The 25418-nt window shown below is 45.8% G+C and overlaps 1 protein-coding gene across 1 annotated transcript; it reads left to right on the top strand.

Annotated features, from left to right (window-relative positions):
- The first annotated feature begins 560 nt into the window (after positions 1-560).
- Positions 561-25047, top strand: glod4 (glyoxalase domain containing 4). Its single transcript, XM_072589938.1, has 9 exons — positions 561-737; positions 3485-3534; positions 11214-11334; positions 12794-12938; positions 14832-14968; positions 16563-16649; positions 18310-18423; positions 22303-22389; positions 24758-25047. The coding sequence occupies exons 1-9, from the start codon at positions 648-650 to the stop codon at positions 24821-24823; spliced, it is 897 nt and encodes a 298-aa protein (XP_072446039.1). The 5' UTR covers positions 561-647; the 3' UTR covers positions 24824-25047.
- The last annotated feature ends 371 nt before the right edge of the window (positions 25048-25418 follow it).

Below are 25418 nucleotides of genomic sequence, written 5' to 3'. Positions count from 1 at the left end.
AAGAGTATCCCACCCAGATCCATTCCCTTACCCTATACTTACCTCTGACTAATGTACCTACAACAATCTAGCATGACCAATCCACCTAACCTGCACATCTTTGGACTGTGGGAGGAAAAAGGAGGACCCGGAAGAAACCCGCACAAAGGGAGAATGTGCAAACTCCACACAGACAGTTACCTGAGGCTGAAATCAAACCCTGGTCCCTAGCATTGTGAGGCAGCAGTGCTAACCACTGTGCCACCTGGTCTGGGTGAGTTACTCTTTGGAGGGTCAGTGTAGACTTGTTGGGCTGAAGGGCCTGTTTGCACACTGTGGGTATTCTAATCTGTGTCCCTTCTTCAGAACTAGATTGAAAATGACCTGATGAGTGTTTGTGCTTTTGTTTCTGATTTTGGGGCGCTATTTGCTTTTTGTTTATGCACAATTTGTTTCCCCAGGGCGGAATGAGACAACATTGAGATTGTGGTTTTCTGATGTATTTTTTAAAAAATGACCTTACTGGAGCAGAGCTTAATGAGGCTGCGCGCATGCGCCTGGGAGCAGTTTGTAGCAAATTGGGATTGGATCATGTGATCAGCTGGGTTTAGTGTGGAGGCTGCACTATCTCTACCTCTGCCTTTACCTCTCCCACTCCCACTGTCACCATGGTTTTGGGTAGGGCGCTGCATTTTGTCTTTAAAGTGGGAGACCGAGCCCGGACCGTCGCATTTTACAGGGATGTTCTGGGCATGGTTGTGAGTTTGCTGTTTCTAATTCTACTCTTGTAAACCTGAAGGCAGCGCTTCAACAACATCGTGTCGGGAGCTCTGTGTGGTGTAACCCTAGGTGCTGTGTCCCAGCAATGTTTCAGTCACCTCTCACCCTTGTCTGACTTGGGGAGGCTTGAGTTGAAACGGCGGTGCTGGGCAAAAAAAAAGCACAGCAGACTCCCAGGAGCAGGAGGATCGACGCTTCAAGCATAAGCCCTTATGCAGGATTTAATTCCTGATGAAGGGTTTATGCCAGACTCTCCTGCTCCTCGGGTGCTGCCTGACCTGCTGTGCTTTTCCAGCACCACACTCTTCAACTCTGATCTGCAATCCTTACTTTCTCCTTAGTGGAAATGGTGCCTTTTCAGGTATAACTGCAAAACAAAAATGCAGGAGAGGCCTTATTTTTGCAAAGAAGGTACACACTGTAAAGGTTTAACTTTTTTTTATGGTTGGGTAAATGATTTGTTATCATTCTGATTTGTTCAGAAATTGTATGCACACAACCTCCAGATGTTCTGTACAATGCTACAATGCTTCAATGCCAGGGGAGTCGCTCTGGTTAAAGTAAGTGGCATGACAAATTACTGACCTACTTTACCTGGATTGTAAGTACCATTGAAAAATATGACAAAGCCCCTGGTTTTTAAAAAAATTCATGCAGAAACACAAAGTCTGTTCTTCTGTTGACAGTGTGTAGTTAACTGCACATTCCTGCCAACCCTAGAATAAATAGATGATCATAAATCAAAATTACATCTCAAAACTCTGCATTTTAAAAAAAAAACCTGTACACAAACCAAATGCAATTCTGAAGGGAATATGACAGCAGAAGGATTAGAGGTATGTATGGACCAAGTGTTGAAGGTGGTGGTGGGACAAGCATCCAGGATCCTGAGCTTTTTCAATGGTAGTTTGGAGTATTACTCAATATTATAATAAAATGCTGGTTTGGCCTCAGAAGGTGTACAGTATATATCCATTTCTGATCACTGAACCTGAGAGCATTGGAAAGACAAATGGACCTGGTTTAGAGCTTGCCACACTTCATCTCCAAGGATAGATTGGTATGGCTGCAGTTTGGGAGGGAGGGTCGAGATTTGATAAGAGTCAAGACACAGGAGATGGGGACAAACTGTTTCAATTAATGGAAGAGTTGAGAACCAGAGGAAACGGGTTTAAAATATTTAGCAAAGCAGTGGCATTGATATGAGGAATTTCCAGAGTGGTTAGGATCTGAAATGTACCGAAATTGAGACAATGTAATTGGAAAATTATCTGAAGAGAAAATTTCCTGCAGGGGAAGGGAGAGAAGGATAGTGGAAATATTCTTGCATAGCATAGATGAAGTGGGCTGAATGGCAGCCTCCTGTTATGATTCTGTAAGGACAAAACTTGCTTGATTGGCACCCCATCTAACATTTAACAGCAACACCCTCTCTCAGTAATACTCCACAGTGTTAGGTACCATCTATAGTATGCAATGCAATGTTTCCTTAGACAGCATTTCCAAATCTGTAACCTTTACCAGCAAGAAGGACAAAGGGCAGCAGATACACACTGCCAACGCACCGCCAACTGCAAGCTCCCCTACCAATCTCCAGTTTCTGCTGAGTCTTCACAGTCCACCTATCTCCAGCTCCTTCACGTTCTCAGCTCTCTGTTCATCCAATATTAAAACCCTCAGTCAAATAATAGTCACCTCAGGACTTGACCATTCCAATGTGCTGCTGACTGGTTCCAACCTTCTATCATTTGGAGGCTTGAGATTGTCCAAACCCTCTGCTAAGTGATGTCCTAATTCTCAAGCCCTGGTCTTCTATCACCTCTGATATACACTCCATCCTGGCCATTCTGTACCCTGTTGAGCATCTTTGATGTAATTGCTGCACAACACCTGAGGGCAGTGTTTTCAGTTACCTCCCCCGAAGCTCTGGGACACTTCCTTTAAGATGCTCCTAAAAACTGACATCTGCTTTTGGTCATCAGTCATGATATCTGATTAAGTAGTTTCATGTCTGCTTTTGCTTCAGAATGTTTCCAGAATCGAAGAGGTCTACAGCACGGAAAAAGGCCTTTCGGCCCATCGAGTCAAAAATAAACCGTTCTCACAATTCTAGATTTCACTTTTGTTCCATAGCCTTGTATGCTTTGGTATCACAAATGAGCATCTAAAGTATATTTGGGGGGATACTAAATTACCTTAAAATCACTATATATTGAGTGATTTAGTGCAGTGTTTTGGGTCCTGCAGCCACCTCATTGCCCGTAGATTAGTGAAACAAAACGTTCCTTGCTTCACATTGTTGCTAGGGATTGTTGACAGGATGAAACTGAACTTTGGTTTCACGCAGAGGCATTTGGATGGGTATATGAATAGGAAGGGTTTGGAGGGATATGGGCCGGGTGCTAGCAGGTGGGACTAGATTGGGTTGGGATATCTGGTCGGGTGGACAGGTTGGACTGAAGGGTCTGTTTCCATGCTGTACATCTCTGTGACACAGCTTCATGGTTTGCCTGCGCCCTACAGTTAGACAACGTGTAAAAGAACAGATACCAAAATGGCATCTCGGAGAAAGTGCAGTGCTTGTGCGATCGCATTCACTCCCAATAAAGCTGCGGTAAAGTGATGGTGGGGTTTGGGAGGGTAGTGGGGCAGTTTAGCTAATGAAGGCAGCTTGGGAGGCTATTTGTAATGGCTTTGACTTTCTCATGTTAGATTTTTTTTGCAGGTTCTCAGACATGAGGAGTTTGAAGAAGGATGCAAAGCAAGCTGCAATGGGTGTGTAAAGCCTTTTCTTGACTGTTTGTGGACGAAAAGCTTGACAGATCTATAGATTATGCACTTTTCTCTTGCTTTCCAATGGTTTGTAAGCCTCTGATCCTGAATAATTGCCTGAATGAGTGCAAGGTTGTGTTGGGAATGTTAATGAACCTCTTCATTAAAGAATCCTCTACAGGTGATGGGTTTGTGCAAGGGGTGTAAGTGGGGGCGAGAGAGAGAGATTTTCCTCATTTGTAATAAAGCACTTTTAAAATATATTTTTATTTAAAAAACAGATTTTTAAAAAATATTACAGCAAGTACAAAACAATATAATTCTAAACACAAAAAAACCCCAAATCACCCACATGTACAAATGTATAAATATATATATATATATAGAAAAGTATAGAACTTTTAAAAAAACCCTACTAACTATTAAACTAAATAAATAATAATCAACAACAAACTAATAGATAGTAATAACTCAACTCAGCCAAACAAGATACTCAGACATTCACAGTTCCTCCTCCCCAGATGCTGGACTCGTAAAACACAATCATTACGGCTATATAAAAGCCCTTATTAGTGTGGCACATAAATCTGTCTCAAGATATTCCAAAAAGGGCTGCCATGCCTTACAGAAATTCTCAGTTTTGTGGTGTACCATACTTGTGAGAAAATCCAAGGGGATATGCTCCATAACAACCTTCCGCCAACCCAAAAGGCTCGGGGTGGGGGGGGGGGGGGGGGGGGGGGGGGGCGGGGGTTTAGGATACACCTCCTAGCAAGATATTCTTTCTTGCGCAAAAAGTGAGGATATTGAAAAGTATTTTTCTTAGATGCATCTGCAGGGAATGCACTGGGCAGGCCAAGAGGAGGAGAGATCAGGCCCTTCTCCACCCTTACACCCAAAATCCTCTCCATTGCACCTGCCACAGCACTCCAGTATGTTTGAAGCCTACCACAGGACCAGAGACTATGGGTAAGAGTGCCTGCACAAACCTTGCAATTGGGACATGTTGAAGATACCCCTGGTTTAAATTTTGACAAACAGTCCAGAGCCAAGTGGACACTGTGGAGAATCTTTAACCATAAAGCATGGGTCCTATTGCACATTTATATCTTGCGTTTTCCCAAACACCTTCCCATGTCTCTGAGGAGACTTCAACATTTAGCGCTCTCTCCCACACCCTGCAGAGTCGATTGAACTCATCTGAGGGGGCACCCCACCCCCCCCCCCCCCCCCCCCAACTGATGATATAAAGTGCTGACAGAAAGTGTACTCTTAGCACTGAGCATCCTCCTCTCAAAGTTGGATTTGTAGGGATCAGTCAAAAGTGTAGTTTTTTTTAAATAAAATCCCCAACTTGGGAAAAAAAATGAAAGAGGTCCCTGTTTGATAGCTCGTATTACCATGCTAACTGATCAAAGGACATTATTGTGTCTCCCTCAAATAAATCGCCCATGCAAGACACACCCCTAGCTGCCCAATGTTTGATTCTTGAATCTATCATCCCTGGTTGAAAACCTGGCATACCCATTATAGGTGGAAAAGAAGATATTTTGCCAATATTGCCTTCCCTCTGCCGAATTGCCTTCCATGCTTTAACAGTGTTTAAAATTAACGGGTTATGGCAATATTCCCTAATTTTCCTCATTTTGTCCAAAAACAGCAAGCTAGTAAGGGAGCACCTTGCCTGGGAGGTTTCAATATTTAGCCATATTGAAAGAGTCCCCATAGGCCCAATTACTCACATAGGATAAAAGCGAGCTTAGGTGGTAGCTTTCAAGGTTTGGGGGATCCACTCCCCCCAATCTGTGAGGCAACTGTAGTTTAGATAATTTAATGAGAGGCCACTTACGATGCCAAATAAAAGAGGTGAACCCGCCGTTCAGTCTACTAACATTTACGGAAAATCAGGGGGAGCATTCGAAAGGGTATAACAAACGGGGAGGGAGAATATTCATCTTAATAAGCGCTATCTAACCCAACTACGAGACCGGAAGTTGCTCCCATCTTTGAAGGTCTTGTTTGACTTTGTCAAATAATTGAACAAAATTGTCTTTGAACAGCCGATCCAGAACTGGAGTAATGAGTATGCCCCCTGTGACTACTTAAATGGGAATTGATATTTGCCCTCAAGACCTAGCATCTTCGTATGACCACCCATAGGCATAGGCTCTGACTGTGCAAGATTAATCGTGTACTGCAGAAAAGGCGCCAACTGCACTGAAGCCTTGTATCAGGCGAGGTACCAAAACTGCTGGATTAAGACAAAAAATTATGATATTGTCCACCTACAACAAAACCCTATGTAATTTTGACCCCACTTCTGCAGCTGATATATTGGTGTCCCTACGAATGGCCTCTACCAACGATCAATCACTAATGTAAAAAGCAGTGGCAAAAGGGACAGTCCTGTCAGCAGCCCCTAAAAATGTTAAAATTGCTGGAGGGCACCCCATTGGTGATGACCGCAGCAAGAGGGTCACTATAGAGAACTTTTACCCATCTTATAAAGACTTTGTCCAAACCAAACCTTTCCAGAGTGTAGAAAAGGTACAGCCATTCAACTCTGTCAAATGCCTTCTCTGCATCGAGAGAGAAATCACCAATCTTTGTATTGACTGCTGTTGGCATGCTGGAATTACATTAAGCAGCCTCCTAACATTATTGGAGGATCGGCCCTTTATGAAGCCCGTCTTGTCCTCTTTAACAATAAAAGATAACACAGTCTCCCAGCCTTAATGTGAGAGAGTTCGAGAGGATTTTAAAGTCCACATTTAAGAGTGAAATGGGCCTGTACGAAGCAGTCCTCCAAGACCTTCCCTTTAAGGATAAGCGGAATATTGGCCTCTCTCAGAGATGGCGGGAGACAGTCATGGCTGTATGAGTCATTAAACATATTGAGCATTGGGCCTGACAATATATTTATAAATTCCTTATAGAATTCGCTGGGAAGTCCATCAGGACTGGGTGCCTTTCCACTCTGAAGCTGCTTCACAGCCTCCTGCACTGATAAGGGGGTATTGAGAAAAGACTCTCGTTCAGGGGTCAGGCCTGGAAGTTCCAGATCCTTAAAAAAAAATTATTTTGGCCTAACCCTCCTCACACCCTCAGATTGATGTAACTTAGAGGACAATCTCTAGAATGCCACTTTAATCTTTTTAGAATCACATGTTAGGTTCCCAGATCCTTCCCTAATCGCCATAATGGCTTGAGGGGCACTCCTTTTCCTGGCACGATATGCCAAGTATTTGCCTGGCTTGTCACCATGCTCGTATAACTTTTGCTTTGCAAAGTAAGCTCCTTCTTTGCTGTCTGCGTGAGCACGGAATTCAATGCAGACTGCAGTGCCGTAATCCTCTGTAGCTTGACCAACGAGGGCATGTCAAAGTAAGCCTTTTCGGCTGCTTTCAACTGTGCTTCAAGGAGATGTTGCTGCTCACCCTTCTGCCGCTTCCTACTGGCAGAGTAGGGAATAACTAATCCCCTGGCATAGACCTTGGCAGTTTCCCAAAGGACGGATGGGCTACTACCCAAGCCTGAGTTAATGTCTAGGAGCGCTCAAAGTTCCCTAGAGAAATACTCCTCAAATTTATTATCCTTAAGGATAAAGGGATCCATTCGTCAGTGTCTTGAACCCTCTGTCACCTCCTTAACCAAAAGGTACAGTGGAGCATGATCAGAAATGTTAAAAAAACCAATTGTACAAGATACCACCAAGTCTGGGGTTGCCACAGGGGTCAGAAAAAAAATCACTCCTGGTGCGACATCTGTGTGGATTGGAAAAAAAAACGTAAAATCCCTGATTGTAGGGTGGAGACGCCTCCAGAACGCCCACTTGGATTTGTGCTCTGTAGTTTTCTAAAAATTGAATTCCCTCTTGTTTATTTGCGCACTCGCACAAAAAAACCTGGAACCTGTGGCTAGCCTGATTCTGTAGCTTGCGGGATATCACTCTGCATCAAGAATAACTGTCTGGAAGTATCTCCCACTCTTATCACCGTGGTATCTATTGGAAAGGTTTGATAATCAACCTATTTAGAATCATAGAGATGTACAGCACGGAAACAGACCCTTCAGTCCACTTGTCCATGCCGACCAGACTTTCTACTTAATCGAGTCCAGTTTGTCAGCACTTGGCCCATATCCCTCCAAACCCTTCCTACTCATATACCCATCCAGATGTATTTTAAATGTTGTAATTATACAGTCATAGAGATGTACAGCATGGAAACAGACCCTTCAGTCCAACCCGTCCATGCCAACCAGATATCCCAACCCAATCTAGTCCCACCTTCCAGCACCCGGCCCATTATCCCTCCAAACCCTTCCTATTCATATACCCATCCAAATGCCTCTTAAATGTTGCAATTGTACCAGCCTCCACCGCATCCTCTGGCAGCTCATTCCATACACATACCACTCTCTGTGTGAAAAGGTTGCCCCTTGGGTCCCTTTTAAATCTTTTCCCTCTCACCCTAAACCTATGTCCTCTAGTTCTGGACTCCCCCCACTCCAGGGGAAAGACTTTGTCTATTTACCTTATCCATGTCCCTGTGAACCCACTTCTGTGACCATCTAGTCCTGAAGTGGGATTCTATCCTGGATCTTCTAGTCCAGAGGCAGGAACACTACCCGGTGTACCACAAGACCATAGAGAATAATTGCCCTGGAATAATTTAAGATCCAGCATGATAGAGGCACAAGAACAAGTCCTTGACCTGGGTAAAGGTCTGAAGTAAAATAATGAGTACAAGGGGTAAAGTGTAAGCAGTAATACAAGGAGAGCACAGAAACAGACCCTTTGGTCGGTGCAGATGAGTTGGACCGGACGTTGCATTGACCAGCACTTGGCCCATATCCCCCTAAACCCTTCCTATTCATATTCCCATCCAGATGCCTTTTAAATGTTGTAACTGTACCAGCCTCCACTGGCAGCTTATTCCCCACACGCACCACCCTCTGTGTGGAAAAAGTTGCCCCATAGGCCTGTTTTCCCACCCCCCCCCCCCCCCCCCCCCCTTAAACCAATGCCCTTTCCCACCCCAGGGAAAAGACCTTGTCTATTTACTCTATCCATGCCCCTTTTGATTTTATAAACGTCTATAAGGTCACCCCTCAACCTTCAGGCTCTCCCTCGAGCTTGAACCCCGGAACCATCCTTGTAAATCTTTACTGTACCCTCTCAGGTTGAACAACATCCTTCCTCTAGAAGGACACTGCCTTTTGGTTTATTTATTCGTGGGGTGAGGGAGTTATTGGCCAGGCCAGGATTTCTTGCCCATCCCTAATTTCCTAGCAGGCAGTTAAGAGTCAATCACATTGGCCAAACCAGCTTGGAACAGCAGTTTCCTTCTCTAGATGACATTAGGGTTGGCACGGTGGCTCAGTGGTTAGCACTGCTGCCTCTCAGCACCAGGGACCTAGGTTTGATTCCAGCCTCGGGTGACTGTCCGTGTGGAGTTGAACCCTGACCCTCAGAACATTTCCTGGGTCTCTGGATTAATATTCTAGCTATAATGCCACTCGGCCACCACCTCCTAGAGATACACAATCAAGTCACTGGAAGGTTAACCCAAGAATCCAGAGGTCAACTTTCTCTGCAGCTTAATGTTCATTTAAACAAAGGCATCGGCTAGACCCAGTGCGAACCATCACCAACTCTGTGTTGGGGAACGTCCACTCAAACGCCACATCAGCTCCCTGAGCACTATAATTGACCCGTTCACTTCAGTTGCAGTGATGCAGGAGTGCTGCATTGTCAGAGGTCCCATCTTTCAGATGAAGGATTGCATCCACAGAAACAGAGGGGTGAAAAGTTCCCGTGGCACTGAAGTGTAGGTGGTGTCGTAGTCAAAGATTACCCTTCAGTTCATGCTAACAAAAGCAGATCATCTGGGCTTTTACCTGATTACGGTTAATGGGATCTTGCTGTGTGCAGTTTGGCTGTTGCCTCTTCCTACAGAACTATAATGCCAACAACAAAAATAGTGTTGTTTTTGAGGAGGGGTTGGTGGGAGAGGGGATATTCCCCTATAAGAAGGGAGTGAGCAGAACAGGTCCATAATACCTGGAGTTTCGCAGAATGCGAGGTGACCATGAGACATGAAAGCAGAATAGGCCATTCAGCCCATCAAATCTGCTTTGCCATTCAAACAAACCCAGTCAATACTGCCCCTTCAGACAACACATCTCCCAAACTTTTCCCTCTATTCTGATTCCATTCTGTGGCTATCCTGCTCATTCCTGATGAAGGGCTTATTCCTGAAACGTCGATTCTCCTCCTTCAGCTTGGCTGAGGTTCAGAACGATTGGGAAGGCAGAACCTTTAGCTACCCCTCCATACTCGATGCAGCAATATGCATACGTAGAGTCATAGAGATGTACAGCATGGAAACAGGCCCTTTGGTCCAACCTGTCCATGCCGACCAGATATCCCAACCCAATCTAGTCCCATTTGCCAGCACTTGGCCCATTTCCCTCTAAACCCTTCCTATTCATATGCCCATCCACATGCCTTTTAAATGTTGTAATTGTACCAGCCTCCACCCCTTCCTCTGGCAGCACATTCCGTACACTCTCCATCCTCTGTGTGAAAAAGTTGTCCCTTTTTAAATCTTTCCCCCTCGCCTTAAACTTAGGCCCTCCAGTTCTGGACGCCCCCACCTCGGGGAAAAGACCTTGTCTATTTACCCTATCCATGTCCCTCATGATTTTATAAACCTCTATAAGGCCACACCTCCACCTCTGATGCCCCAGGGAAAACAGCCCCAGCCTGTTCAGCCTCTCCCTATAGCTCAAATCCTCCAACCCTGGCAACACCCTTGTAAATCTTTTCTGAACCCTTTCAATATCCTTCCAATAGGAAGGAGACCAGAATTGCACGCAATATTCCAAACGTGTCCTAACCGACATCCTGTAGAGCCACAACATGACCTCCCAACTCCTGTACTCAATACCCTGACCAATAAAGGAAAGTATACCTTCACTACCCTGTCTACCTGCGACTCTACTTTCAAGGCACACAGTTAGGCCATTTGACCCATTGAATCTGTGATGGCTCTTTCAACAGCCATCCAGTTAGTCCCACAACCTGACTCTTTCTCCTTCTCCCTTTAATTTGCCCATTTGTCAGATTACCCTTTGAAGATGACCGTTGAGATGATAACCACCAGGCAATGTGTTCAAAACCGTCAGACCTATAAGGTGTAGGAGCAGGAGGCCAGTCAGTCCCTTCAGTCTGTTCATGGCTGATCTGATTACCCTCAACTCTACTTTCCTGGCTTTCCCCATGACCCCAGATTTCCTTGTGAAAGGTACAGAATTCTTAAGGTGCTTTACAGGGCGGTCTTGAGAAGATCTGAACTCCTGGTTGTGGAGTCGAGGTCACGGTCTCAGAATGAGGGATTTATGTCTGTGATTTCATCAGTCATTAAGCTGTGAGCCCTTTGAAATAGGAATACAGTGCTCGCTAATTGAATACATACAAAAATTTGTTTTTGGTTGCTGAACATATTACACGATATTAGGCTGGTGTTGGAGATAGAGTTGAGGCAGATGATTGATCATGACGTTAATGACTGTCAGGGCAGGCGCAAGAGGGTAAATGAGCTTCTGCTCTTATTTCTTCGGTGAAGCATAATACAAGTTTTTGTTTTCTTCTGAATGCTTTCTAAATTGTATTACAGACCTTATGGTAACAAATGGAGTAAAACCATGATGGGATATGGTCCTGAGGACAGTCACTTTGTGTCAGAATTGACTTATAATTACGGAATAGGTGGCTATCGCAAGGGGAATGACTTCTTGGTGAGTGTTCTTTTAACGTAACTTTTTTTAGATTTTTGTCTGTTTGGGGGAATAAATATTTGTTGGGTGAGTATATCGAAGGATGTGCAACAATGGGTATAAGGATTTGAAATCTAGAGAAAGGGTAGAGTCATACAGCATGGAAACAAACCCTTTGCTCCAACCAGTCCTTGTCCTACATAATCCCAATCTAAACTAGTCCCACCTGCCCACTCCTAGCCCATATGCCTCCAACCTTTCCTATTCATGTACGTGTCCAAAAGTCTTTTAAACATTGTAACTGGACCCACATCCACCACTTCCTCAGGAAGTTCATTCCGCATGTGAACCACTGTGTTTAAAAAAAAAACCTTGTCTCCTATGTCTTTTTAAAATCTCTCGTCTCACGCCCCCCCCCCCCCCCCCAAGTCTTGAAATCCCCTGTACTAGGGAAAAGACAACTACCATACATCTCTAGGACTCTATCCAATAATAATCAAACTTTGCATTTAGTGTTTGAAACCCCTACCTTGCAAAGCTAGAAATAGTCACCCAGGAGAAAGTGAGGACTGCACATGCTGGAGATCCGAGTCCAGAGTGCGGTGCAGGAAAAACACAGCAGGTCAGGCAGCATCCGAGGAGAATCAACGTTTCAGGTAAAAGCCTTTTGCCTCAAAGACAGAATGCTGTCTGACCTGCTGTGCTTTTCCAGCACCACACTCTCGGCACTAGAAATAGTCACCTCATGGCCCAGAGTTAGGGAGACTCCCATCATACCCGCCCCCCCCCCGTTATTTTATAAGGTCGCCCCTCAACCTCCTACGCTGCAGTGAAAAAAGTCTCAGCTTATCCAGCCTTTCTTTATAATTCAAACGTTCTCGTAAATCTCTTCTGAGTCCTCTCCAACTTCATATTATCCTTCCTATAACTGGGCGATCAGAACTGGACACAGTATTCCAGAAGAGGCCTCACCAATGTTCTGTATAAACTCACCATGACTTCCCAGCTCCCCCTACTCAAAGGACTGAGCAATCAAGGCAGTAGTTTAATACAACAAAGTCGGAGGTTCAAACGGCTGAATGACTCTTTCCTGTTCATAATCTGAAGGGCTCAAAGGTTTTTTTTCTTATAAACTATGTAAAGTTTAATTAGCAGTGTGTTGGCTAGCACAAGGGGGCATAGCTTTAAATTGAGGGGTGATAGATATAGGACAGATGTCATAGGTGGTTTCATTACTCAGTAGTAGGTGTATGGAATGCCCCACTTGCGACAGTAGTAGACTCGCCAACTTTAAGGGCACTTAAATGGTCATTGGATAAACATACGGACGAGAACAGAATAGTGTAGGTTAGATTGGTTTTACAGGTCGGCGCAACATCGCGGGCTGAAGGGCCTGTACCGTGCTGTACTGTTCTATGTTCTATTGACCATGTTAACTGCTTCTTCCACCTCTTTTTTTTTTTCCCCCACCCCCTTACAGGGGATTACTATTCAGTCAAGTGAGGCAGTCAGTAACGCCAAGAAACAGGGCTGGGCACTGACTGAAGATAAGGACGGGATGTTTGTAACTGAGGACCCGGGAGGATACAAGTTCATCTTGGTGAATAAGGAGCAGCCAAAGGCAGGTATGTGGACTGGTTTTGCATCTCCCTCTGTAACTGCCCCTGAGTGTGTTCTGGAGTTTGTTTGCCAAATTGAGTGTTCGTGACTTGAAAAGAATAATTTTTGTTTAGAATCCCTACAAGGTGGAAACAGGCCCTTCGGCCCAACAAACCCACACCGACCCTCCGAAGAGTAACCCACCCAGAACCATATCCCTACCCTATTATCCCACATTTACCCCTGACTAATGCACCTAACCTACACATCTCTGAACAATATGGGCAATTTCCCATGGCCAATCCACCTAACCTGCACATCTTTGGACTGTGGGAGGAAACCGGAGCACCCAGATGAAACCCATGCAGACACGGGAGAATGTGCAAACTCCACACAGACAGTTGCCCAAGTCTGGAATCAAACCTGAGACCCTGATGCAGTGAGCCACCGTGCCAGCCCATCTGATTTTCAAAAAAAAATGAGATTGAAGAGCCCTCCTGATCAACTTGACCAAAGCAAAACCAAAAAGCAGTCCATCAAAAGGACCAGCAGTATCCACTGAAAACTAGCTCGTTTTAACCCTTTCAAACCTAATGACCTTAGTACCCAGACCCACATCTCCAAGAAGCTGAAAATGTGTTGCTGGAAAAGCGCAGCAGGTCAGGCAGCATCCAAGGAACAGGAGAATCGACATTTCGGGCATCAGCCCTTCTTCCACATCTCCAAGAAGCCATGTATTGCATACCCTGACTGTCACCTGTCCCCTGGATGCCTGCTCTATGCAGGAACAATACCTTCAGTGTTTCTCTGAGCCCGTGTCAGTCATGTATCTCTCAGGTACTCACTTTACCTGTTTCAGAAGGATAAGTGTTAGATTGTACATGGTCTTGGACTCGCCAGCGGGCCAATTGAAGCTACAACTGAAAATGCTGGATGACCCCGGCAGATCTGTAGAGAGAGCGAAACAGAGTTAACATTTTGGGTCCAGTGAGCCATCACCAGAACAATTCTGACAAAAGGGGAGGCGGTGACAATGAGGTATTGTCATTGGACTGTTAATCCAGAGGCCTAGGTAATGTTCTGGAAACTTGGGGTTAAAACACACCACAGCAAATGGTGGAATTTGAATTCAATAAAGAAAATCTAGAATTAATGGTCTAATGATGACCTAAATGCACTGTCGATTGTCGGATAAACCCATCTGGGTCACTAATGTCCTTTAGAGATGGAAACTGCCATCCTTGCCTGGTCTGGCTGACATGTGACTTGAGACCCACAGCGATGTGGTTGACTCTTATCTGTCCTTGGGGCAGTTAGGGATGGAAAATAAATGCTGCCTAGCCAGCAATGCTACCATCCTGTGAATGCTTTGGATAGGGTGGTACGGTGGCTCAGTGGTTAGCCTCTCAGTGCCAGGGACCTGGGTTCGATTCCACCCTCAGGCAACTGTCTGTGTGGAGTTTGCACATTCTCCCCATGTCTGCGTGAGCTTCCTATCACAACCCAAAGATGGGCAGGTTAGGTGAATGGGCCGTGCTAAATTGCCCATAGTGTTCAGGGATGTGTAGGTGCATTTAGTCAGGAGTAATTGTAGAATAATAGGGTTGGGGAATGGGTCTGGGTGGGATACTCTTCAGAGGGCTGGTGTGGTCTTGTTGGGTCAAATGGCCTGTTTCTACACTGTAGGGATTCTGTGATTCTGTGGGGGGGGATAAAAGAGGACCCTGGATTCGGAAGGTTAACTGTGCTTTCTCTGTCTACGGATGCTGTCAGGTCTACAGAGTTTCTCCAGCACTTTGTTTTTGTTTCAGATTTTCAACGTCTGTGGTTCTTCATTTTTCTGTGCATAGTGGGACGTGTTTTTTACCTTTGTTTTTACGCTTGCCTCGGACGACACTAATGCCACGTTGATCTTTCAGATCCTGTGCTGAAGGTAACCTTGGCAGTGTCAGACCTCCAGCGTTCCATTGACTACTGGTCCAATTTGCTTGGGATGAAAGTCTACGAGAAGGATGACGCCAAGAAGCAAGTCCTGCTGGGATATGCAGATGACCAGGTGAGCACCCCAGTGCGAGAGTGCAGCCAATCTGTTATTGTGTCAAGCTTGACAGATCAGAGCAGGGGACATTGAACTGAACGCAGCAGTGCAGGTTCACAGCCATTGGGTTCCAAGATTAAACGCAGGCAAATGGGACGAGTTTAAGCTGGTCACTGCCAATGAGTGGACCAAAGGGTCTGTTTCCATGCTACATGATTCCATTAGACCCCATTCTCCGAATTGATCTTCACCATTGAAATATCGATTGGCCCGTAGTCAGCTGCCATGATGCACGCGTTTGACCATCCACCAATAATATTTCAGTCTTTGACTTCCTAATTCTGTACTGCACAAGGGCAGGTGGCTCAGTGGCTAGCACTGCTGCCTCCAAGCACCACGCACCCTGAGTCCAACTGCCTGTCTGTCTGTGGAGTTTGCACGTTCTCCTCGTGTCTGCGTGGGTTTCCTCCCACAGTCCGAAGACGTGCAGGTTAGGTGGATTGGCCGTGGGAAATGCAAAGTTATGGGGATTGGTGGTGGGATATGGATGCTCTTCAGAGACCGAGGGCAGACTCAGTGAACTGAATGGCCTCTTCCCGCGATTCTGCGATTCATTGACAAAGAGCCCTGTGTGTTTAGCATAATCAGCTCGGACTCTACAACCCTGTCAGCATCTCACTGTAGCTTTGCTTGCAGCGGCTCTACATTTTCTGTTGGTCAGGGGGCAGCAAAGACTACATGGTTCTTACTCCTCTTGTTTGGTTTCAAATCTGTCCTTCCATTCCAAAACGCAGGGGGACAAAAATGGCAACATCTCCGTTCACAGCTTAGGTTTCTACGGATTTCTTGACTTTGACTTTAGACCCCCACACCCTCAAAGAGAAATGTGAGCTAGAGTGGCTAAAATCTTCAAAATATACTTCCTGACATGACCCCATTGCTGTCCCAGTCATTTTACGTTTTGATTCCTCCAGCATCAGGCTATTTTAACGGTTCTGTCCAGAAGGTGTGTTTGTGTGTACACCCATTTGTGGGGTCACCTATTTGTGTGTACGCACATGTTTGTCCGCCTGTGTGTGCACGTGTGTCTGTGTACGTGGGACCTGATGTTTGTGTACTGAATTCACAGCACCTCCCAACCTCTCTGTAATGTTGGTGGCATTGGGGGGGTGTCCTGTGCACTCGAGGAGTAGCTGAGTGTAAATGTGTGTCTCAGTCATGACGGAGTTGACAAAGAGGGTGTCACCTGAACCCCAACTCTCCAACCTCCCTCTCCCCACCCACCAGAGCCCTTTCAGTCCCTCTGGGAATATCAAGGCCAGCAGTCTATTGTCATTCGGACTGAATGATGTTGCTTTCCTGGCATATTTGCCGAGGCTTCCAAGGTCACCTACGATTTGTATTCATGTAGCACCTGTAACATCCCAGGGTGATTCAGAGGTTATCTAATAATGTGTCACCCAGCCCCATTGACAGACATTAGATGAGGTGACCAAACACTGGCTCAAAGAGGTAAGTTTGTTTTTCCTTAAATTTCTGAATTCAAATTCTCTCAAGCTGCTGCTGTATGATGGCTGTGTTTGTTTGTTTTCTGTCTTGTTCCGGATTGCAGTGTAAGCTGGAACTGCAGGATATCGGCAGCCCTGTGAATCACGCCTCGGCCTACGGACGAATCGCTTTCTCTTGCCCGAGGGAGCAGGTAAGACGGGGGGAGAGCGACTGACATAGTGCCTACTGCAATCCCACCATTCTGACAGGGGCAGCAGCCATCTTGATGGAACTGAACTTCCTTCTGAAGAAGCTGGGAAGGGGAGTAGAGACCGTCTGAGGTGAACCAAAAAGATTCTGTGCCCATGTTGTCTTGTTTTCTTTCACAAAGGGTTGCTCAGAAAGATTGGGATTGTCCTCCTCGGGACAAAGACGTTTGTTGGGGGAGACTTGGCTGAGGTACACACAATTAAGCTGGATTTGGATTGGACAGAGAGGCTAGGCCTGTTCTCATTAGCTGATGGTACAAGGACACTATGAGACACTGATTTAAAATCTTGGGTAAGAGATCCAGGTGGAATACGAGGAAGAGCTTCTGTTTGTGCAACAAGTGATAAATGGCCTGGAATGCACATCCCATGAAGTCGGTGGAATCAGGGACGGTTAATGATTTTGAAAGGAAATTGGATGAGTTGTTGAATGAAGTAAACTTAAGGGTTTATGAGATAAAAGTAGAGGAATGGGACTGACTGGGATGCTTTGTGGAGAGCCAACAGTGACTGATTCTGCCTCCTATTGCTGTGTGTGACTGTGCACTGATGGGTTGATTCATATCAATGTGCTTTGAAAACCATATGCTCTGGCCTGCTTTTCCAGAGCATTCGAGCAAGAACATTCCTATTTCCCCAACCCTTCCCATTTCCTCAGAAAAGGTGGTATTTGCATAGCACCTTTACAGTAATAAAATATCCCCAGATTCTTAGTTGGCCACAGGATACTGATTGATAAGGAATGTAAGAGTTCAAGAAGGAAGGGTTTGCTCACAGCCTGGTCAACAAAGTGGGTTTTAAGAAGAATGTTGAAAGAGGAGAGGGAGGTGGAATGGTGTTGGGGTAAATGGAGATTGGCCACTGAATGGCACAACAGGGTCAATGGGCTGAATGGCCTACTGTAGTTCCTAATCCTAGCATGTGGGTAGGCGAATGCCAGTGAAATTAAAATAAAGGAAGTGTGGACTTTGTCCAGTCCACCTGGTTGTATGTTGGACGGGAGTGTGACCCAACCGACCTTGACGCAAGCTGTTGAAAGACCAATGGAAGTTCCCCGTGTTTACTTCCATCGATCATTACCTTGCAGGTAACCTGGGAACAACACAGTCAGGGGGCATCTGGGCAATGGGTGGATGTCCAGCTGTGGTGGAGATGGTGTCTCCATAGCAGAATATCCAGAGATTGACAGACAGAGAAGACAGAGAAGGCCCAGAATAGTTGCTGTCATTGTCTGTTAAAGCAACTAGCAACACTTTTTTTGTTTTGCGATTTTGAGAAGATTTGTAGCTCAAGTCGAGGTTCAGGTTATAAGTTTGTTCTCAGACGTTTCGTCACCACGCTTGCTAACCTAGTCAGTGAGCCTCTGGTGAACCGCTGGTGTTCTGACCTGCTTTCTAGTTATGAGTCTTGGTCTCATAAAGTGGGTGATCTCATTTCCTGTTCTTTTTCTCAGAGGTTGGTAAATGGGGACCAAATCGACGTGGTTATTCATGGAGTTCTGGTTTGAATGCCTGTTTTTTTTTCCCCATTTCATTCAAATTCTCTATGTGGTGGTTCAGGTCTTTGTTTTTTTAAAATAGCTCAATCTTTGTTTTAATTAAGTTGCCCGGTATCGAGTCTCAAATGAAGGAGGAGAATCAGAAAATCCTGACTCCATTGGTGAGCTTGGACACGCCGGGAAAAGCAACTGTAGAGGTCGTGATCCTGGCAGACCCGGTGAGTGGCAGCTGACGGTTTCTAGGGGGGGGGGGGGGGGGGGGGAAAGAGAGCTGGCATGTGATGGGGGTGGGGGCACCATGCAACAGGGGAGTGCTGCCATGTGACCGGGGTGGGGGTCGCATATGACGGGGGTGAGGGCGCCATGTGAACGGGTTGGGGGCACCATGTGACCGGGGTGAGGGCGCCATGTGACGGGGGAGTACTGCCATGTGACCGGGGTGGGGGTCGCATGTGATGGGGGTGAGGGCTCCATGTGACGGGGAGTGCTGCCATGTGACCGGGGTGGGGGTCGCATGTGATGGGGGTGAGGGCTCCATGTGACGGGGAGTGCTGCCATGTGACCGGGGTGGGGGTCGCATGTGATGGGGGTGAGGGCTCCATGTGACGGGGAGTGCTGCCATGTGATGGGGGTTTATCAGCAATGATGCAAAGTGATTCTGGACGATAACCTGCTCACCAGTTACGTGCACTAACTTATACAGAAGCAATGCATCGTCTCTGCACCCTGCCAGGCTTCCATTTGAGATGATCTCCCTCAAAGGCATTGCAACATTTTCCTGTATTTACAAGGGAAAGATGGTGGCTTAATGTTCATGTCACTGGACTCATAGTCAGTAGTGAATGGGCTGAAGGGCCTGTTCTGCGCCGTATGGTTTGCTAATAAGGAGATGGATTCAAATCCCATTGTGGTAGTTGGTGGAATTTAAACTCATTTCAGAAAAGTCATTCGTCTCAGTAATGTTGGCTATGACATTTTACTGATTCTTGGGGGAAGAAAAAAACCCGTTCTGATTCAGTATTGCCCTTTGGAGAAGGAATTATGTTTTTTTCCCCCCGGCATTTTTACTCTGAATTCCAAGGTTACCTGGACTTTATAAGCACCTTTAACACCATTAAATACCCCAGGGCACTTCAGAGGAACAGTCATAAATGGGAGGTGACACCAAACCACCTTAGGAGATATTAAAATAAAAGTAAAATAGGTAGCTTAGGTAAACACAGGTAGCTTTCTTATAACACCATAGTTGTGTTACAGTGAAACCTCGCTTAATAGAAATAATGGGACCTATGGGAAAAGTGGGGTTAGGGGCAGACCATCAAAAAGTATCACTTTAACGGCATTTAAATGATTGTTGGATAAACATATGGATGAAAATGGAATACTGTAGGTTAGATGAGCTTCAGATTGGTTCCACAGATCCAAGGGTCGGTACTGCGCTGTAATCTTATATTCTATAAAATGCCTGCTTTACGGCCAATGAACTAATTTTGGCAAGTAATCAGAGTTCTGATGTAGAGAAAGCAGCTACCAATTTATGTACAGCAAGCTTTCACCAGCAGCAATGGGATCCTGCGTCTGATGATCCATATCCCAGGAAAAAATAATGGCCAAGTTAAGGACGCTACAGAAAACAATTTGTTGTTGAAATGAGGTACAGGAAGAGAGATGCTCTAGAGGTGTTTGTGCACTGATTATTGAAAGTGACAGGACTGCTTAACAAAGGGTTAATAAAAGGGATATGACACTGGGATTTATAAACCGAGGCATGGAATACATAAACCACAAACCTGATGTATAACTCCAGTTTACTCCCCACCTGGAGGCTGTGTCCCCTGGTCTGCCTTCAGTATGGGTGCGAGTGCAAGGAGTGAGGACTTGGGATTGTTTTCCTTAAGAGAGGAAAAGCTGGCATTGTTTTCCTTAGAGCAGAGTTGGCAATGAGAATACTGGATGGAGATTTTAAGTCATGAAAGAGAAAATAAGAAGGGACCATTTCGAGTGGCTGACTGAACAGGTTTAATTAACAAAAGAATCAGAGTTAGTAAAAGTCATAGAGATGTACAGAACGGAAATAGACCCTTCCGTCCAACCCGTCCATGCCAACCAGATATCCCAACCCGATGCAGTCCTACTTAACTGCACCCGGCCCATATCCCACCAAACCCTTCCTATTCATACACCCATCCAGATGTCTTTTAAATGTTGCAATTGTACCAGCCTCCTCCACTCCTCTGAGAGCTCATTCCATACGCGTACCACCCTCTGAGTGAAAAGGTTGCCCCTTAGGTCTCTGTTATATCTTTCCCCTCTCACCCTAAACCTATGCCCTCTAGTTCTATCTATTTATCCTATCCATGCCCCTCATAACTTTGTAAACCTCTATAAGGTCACCCCTCAGCCTCTTAATGCTCCAGGGAAAACAGCCCCAGCCTATTCAACCTCTCCCTATAGCTCAAATCCTCCAATCCTGGCAACATCCCAAGATGGAGGACGGGAAAGATTTCTGGCTGTAAGAGCTGCTCCTTTTTGAGGTATTTTAGGTGTTGGCGGTGATTTCCTCCAATCCCAGGAGCAGCAATTACTGTTTTATAAGCTGTTGCATCGTTTTGGAACTTTGGAGAAAAATAAAGTCAAAACAACAGCACTTTTAAAAGGGAGGGGAACAGACAAAGGACACACATGGTGAGGTCAGTGCAGGGGAGAGAGAGAGAAAGAAACCCACATTGCCAACTCTCAGCGTTAGCAGTTACTGCCTTTGCTGTTGAATTCATGTATCTCTGGACATCGGAATGCATCTGGGAAATTTTTTTTAAAATGTGTAAACAGGTTTTTTTTTAAGCACTGAGTAGTTATGATTGAAGACTGGGATAGACATATTTTTAACAAGTGACGGAATTGAAGGTTAAGGGAGAAAGGCAGGAAAGTGGAGTTGCGGGTTATCAGATTAGCCACGATCTAGACCCCTCAGTCAGGGGCTCACGTCTTCTCAAAACCATCCTGTCAAGTAACTGAAGAATTTTACACCTTCCACCAGGAAATCTAGGGTAACGGGGAAAGACAGGACAGTGAAGTTGAGAGTCACCAGATCAGGAGGAGAAAGTGAGGACTGCAGGTGCTGCAGATCAGAGTCGAAGAGTGTGGTGCTGGAAAAGCACAGCCGGTCAGGCAGCATCCGAGGAGCCCTTCCTAATGAAGGAGTTATACCTAAAATATTGATTCTCCTGCTCCTTGGATGCTGCCTGACCTGCTGTGCTTTTCCCGCACCACACTGTTCAATGGTTCTCAGATCAGCCTTAATAACATTGAATGATGGAGCAGACTCAATGGCCTTCTGCTCCTACATCTTATGGTCTGATGGTTTTGAATACATTGCCTAGTGGTTACAGGCTCAAATGTCATCTTCAAAAAGGGGGAGTTTGATAAATTGAAGGGATAAAGGGAACAAGGTCAAGTTGTGCGACTAAATAAAAACCAAAAGAACAGCAGGTGCTGTAAATCAGAAACAAAAGCAGAGGTTGCTGGAAAAGCTCAGCAGGTCCAGTAGCATCTGTGGAGAGAAATCAGTTAGCATTTCAGGTATGGTGACTCTTACTGAGAACTGATGGTAGCTGGAAAAATGTGCAGGACTTAGGGATGGGCGGGGGAAAGACTAAACAGTAGGGGGTGGGAATAGAGCCCAGAGAGAGAATACCAGTTGGACAGACAAACGAGTGGATAACAATGTATCTGGGAGGATGAATAGCTATTAATGGGGGGCTGTTAGTGATTAACAAGGGGCTGTGTGTAATAGCAGACCATGTGATAACAAGGCCTGGTGCATGGGGTTGGGGTAAGGACATAGGAAAGCTCAGGTCGTAAAGTTGCGTTTATGTAGCTCCTTTTGCTATAGGTGGGTTATCGGACAGAAAGGGGTTCAAGCTGTGCTGGGATGCCCTACCATGACGACGATCTTTGCCCCGTTTCCTGTTGTGGGGGGGAGCTGGCATTTTGTTAATGATCGGGAGTGAGCTGGGCTTTTTTATTAGTCGATGGTCAGGGATGACTGGGGTTATATGCAGATTCTGAACCCTGTGATCTCTGCTTTGAACCATCAGGATGGCCATGAAATTTGCTTTGTGGGTGAAGAGGCTTTCCATGACCTTTCCCAAGTGGATGCCACCGCCAACAAGCTGCTAGAGGATGTGAGTACACTCGGTGCTAACCTCTGTCCTCGAGGCCCCCAACATTAAGCCACGTGGACACACACAACCCCCGTCGAGAACTGTGTCCCCCCCCCCCCTTTCTTTCCCCTCTCTCAACCCCCAAGTTCACGCTTTATTACTGCAGAGTAAAATCATACAATCGTGCAGACTAGGCAAAGGCCAATCAGCCCCTCATTCCTGACCCTGATCTTTGAAACTGGTCCAACTCCTTTCTGTCTCACTGTAGCTTTGCCAAATGTCTTTGTTTTTGTTTGAACATAATGAATTTGAGCAGGGGTAGCTAACTCATTTTATCCTCGAGCGAGGTCTGGCAAGGAAGTCTGAGACAGAATGGAGCAAGAAATGGTCAAACGTTAATTAAGGGATACTTTGGTTTTTTTTTAGATTAGATTCCCTACAGTGTGGAAACAGGCCATTCAGCCCAACCAATCCACACCAACCCTCTGAAGAGTAACCCACCCAGACCCATTTCCCTCTGACTAATGCACCTAACACTACGGGCAATTTAGCATGGCCAATCCACCCTAACCTGCACATCTTTGGAGTGTGGGAGGAAACCGGAGCACCCGGAGGAAACCCACGCAGACACGGGGAGAATGTGCAAACTCCACACAGACAGTTGCCAGAGGCTGGAACAGAATGGTGCTGTGAGGCAGCAGTGCTAACCACTGAGTCACCGTGCTGCCCCAATTAGTTGACTGGGCATGTATGTGGGCTGCAATAATTCACGCTATTGAAAGTAGTGGTGTCTCAACTCATACAGCACAGAAACAGACCCTTCGGTCCATTTTGTCCATGCCAACCAGGTTTCCCAAACTAGACTAGTCCCAGGTGTGGATTTGGTAAAAACAATGACTGCAGATGCTGGAAACCAGATTCTGGATTAGTGGTGCTGGAAGAGCACAGCAGTTCAGGCAGCATCCAAGGAGCTTCGAAATCGACGTTTGGGGCAAAAGTCCTTCTTCAGGCTTTTGCCCGAAACACCGATTTCGAAGCTCCTTGGATGCTGCCTGAACTGCTGTGCTCTTCCAGCACCACTAATCCAGAACCAGGTGTGGGTTTGTTAAATGGGTAGGTTGCTCTTCGGAGGGTCGGTGTGGACTTCTTAAACCCCGCGTCTGCGTGGGTTTCCTCCGGGTTCTCTGGTTTCCTCCCACAGTCCAAAAAATAAATGTGCAGGTTAGGTGAATTGGCCATGCTAAATTGCCTGTAGTGTTAGGTGAAGAGGTGAAGGGGTAAATGAAGGGGAATTGGTCTGGGTGGGTTGCTCTTCGGAGGGTCAGTGTGGACTTATTACAAGACTAAACTAGTCCCATTTGTCTGTGTTAGGCCTATATCCCTCTAACCCTTTCCTATTTGTGTACTTATCCAGGTGCCTTTTAAATGTAGTAATTGTACCAGCCTCCATCACTTCCTCTGGCAGCTCATTCCACACACACACCACCCTCTGTGTGAAAAAGTTGTCCCTTTTAAATCTTTCCTCTCTCCCCTTCAACCTATGCCCTCTAGTTTTGAACTCCTTTACCCTAGGGAAAAGACCTTGACTATATTATGTCCCTGACGATTTTATAAACCTCTATAAGGTTACCCCTCAACCTCATACTCTCCAGTGAAAAAAGTTCCAACCTCTCCTCAAACTCAAACTTTCCATTCCCAGCAACATTCTTGTAAAAGTATATGACTCAAATTTTTGTTTTAGAAAGTATTGGAGAAACTCAGCAGGTCAGACAGAATCTGTGGAGAGAGAAGTAGTTTGATAAGATTAGATTAGATTCCCAATGGTCTGGAAACAGGCCCTTCGGCTCAACCAGTCCATACAGACCCTCCGAAGAGTAACCCACCTAGACTCCCTGGGATTGGGGAGTTCAGAACTAGAGGGCATAGGGTGAGAGGAAAAGGGACAACGTTTTTCTCAGAGGGCGGTGCGTGTATGGAATGAGTGACATTAATACCGTGGCTCAGTGGTTAGCACTGCTGCCTCACAGCATCAGAGTCCCAGGTTCGATTCCAGCCTCAGATGACTGTGTGGAGTTTGCACGTTCTCCCCTTGTCTGTGTGGGTTTCCTCCGGGTGCTCCCATAGTCCAAAGATGTGCAGTTTAAGTGAATTGGCCATGCGAAATTGCCCATAAGGTTAGGTGCATTAGTCAGAGGGAAATGGGTTCTGGATGCGTTCCTCTTTGGAAGGTCGGTGTGGACTGGTTGGGCCGAAGGGCCTGTTTCCGCACTGTAGGGAATCTAATCTAATCAATATGGGGGACGATGTCAGGGTGGTAATGTCTGACCCTTTAAAAGTCCATTTTCCAAATTGGCTGGAAGGAGTAACCGTGCTTGTCTTTTCCAAACAGGCTATAGCCGAAGACAAAAGTGTTGAATGGTTTGCAAAATACCATGTACCAAAGCCATCTGCGTAAATTGGACTGCTCAGGCACGCCCCCCTGCTGTGACTGACTGGTTGTGGAAGGTTTTGGGTCCTGCTTCAGTCCCAAGAGGGGCAGAGGAACGACCATCACCAAAGGCTTCCGTCACCAAGCACGTTCTCTGAAGCAAATTGCCTGTGTCTCCTTTCCTGCTTTCAAGTATTGTGAACAAAAATAGTTTCAAAAGTTGCCTTCAGAATAAAGTCTCACATTGGATACTAGTGTTTCCATGATTGTTTTGCTTGATGGTGTTCTTCCCTTCCCCACCCCCATCTTTTTTTTTAAAGAAAAGAGCAGGCTGCTAAAATGAACAAATAGTTACTGTCAGGTTCGGCTAAAGGTTCCACTTCATAAATGTTGGATGCTTGTCCATTGTGACTCATTTGGAAATGGCTTTGTATTGTGCTGAGAGGAAGGGGAGCTCTCCTGATGTCTCTTGGCTGTAACACCATAATTCATCAGCCATTCAGTCCACTGAGACTGTACTACCATGCAGAGAGATCCTGGCTGATCTGATTATCCTCCACTTTACTCCTTTTTCCCTATAACCCTTGATTCTTTTACCAGTTAAAAATATGTAAGTCTCAGC

The sequence above is a fragment of the Chiloscyllium punctatum genome, chromosome 19, assembly GCF_047496795.1.
Source record: "Chiloscyllium punctatum isolate Juve2018m chromosome 19, sChiPun1.3, whole genome shotgun sequence".
In the NCBI taxonomy this organism is placed as follows: domain Eukaryota; kingdom Metazoa; phylum Chordata; class Chondrichthyes; order Orectolobiformes; family Hemiscylliidae; genus Chiloscyllium; species Chiloscyllium punctatum.
This window is presented reverse-complemented; position numbering and strand designations above follow the sequence as displayed.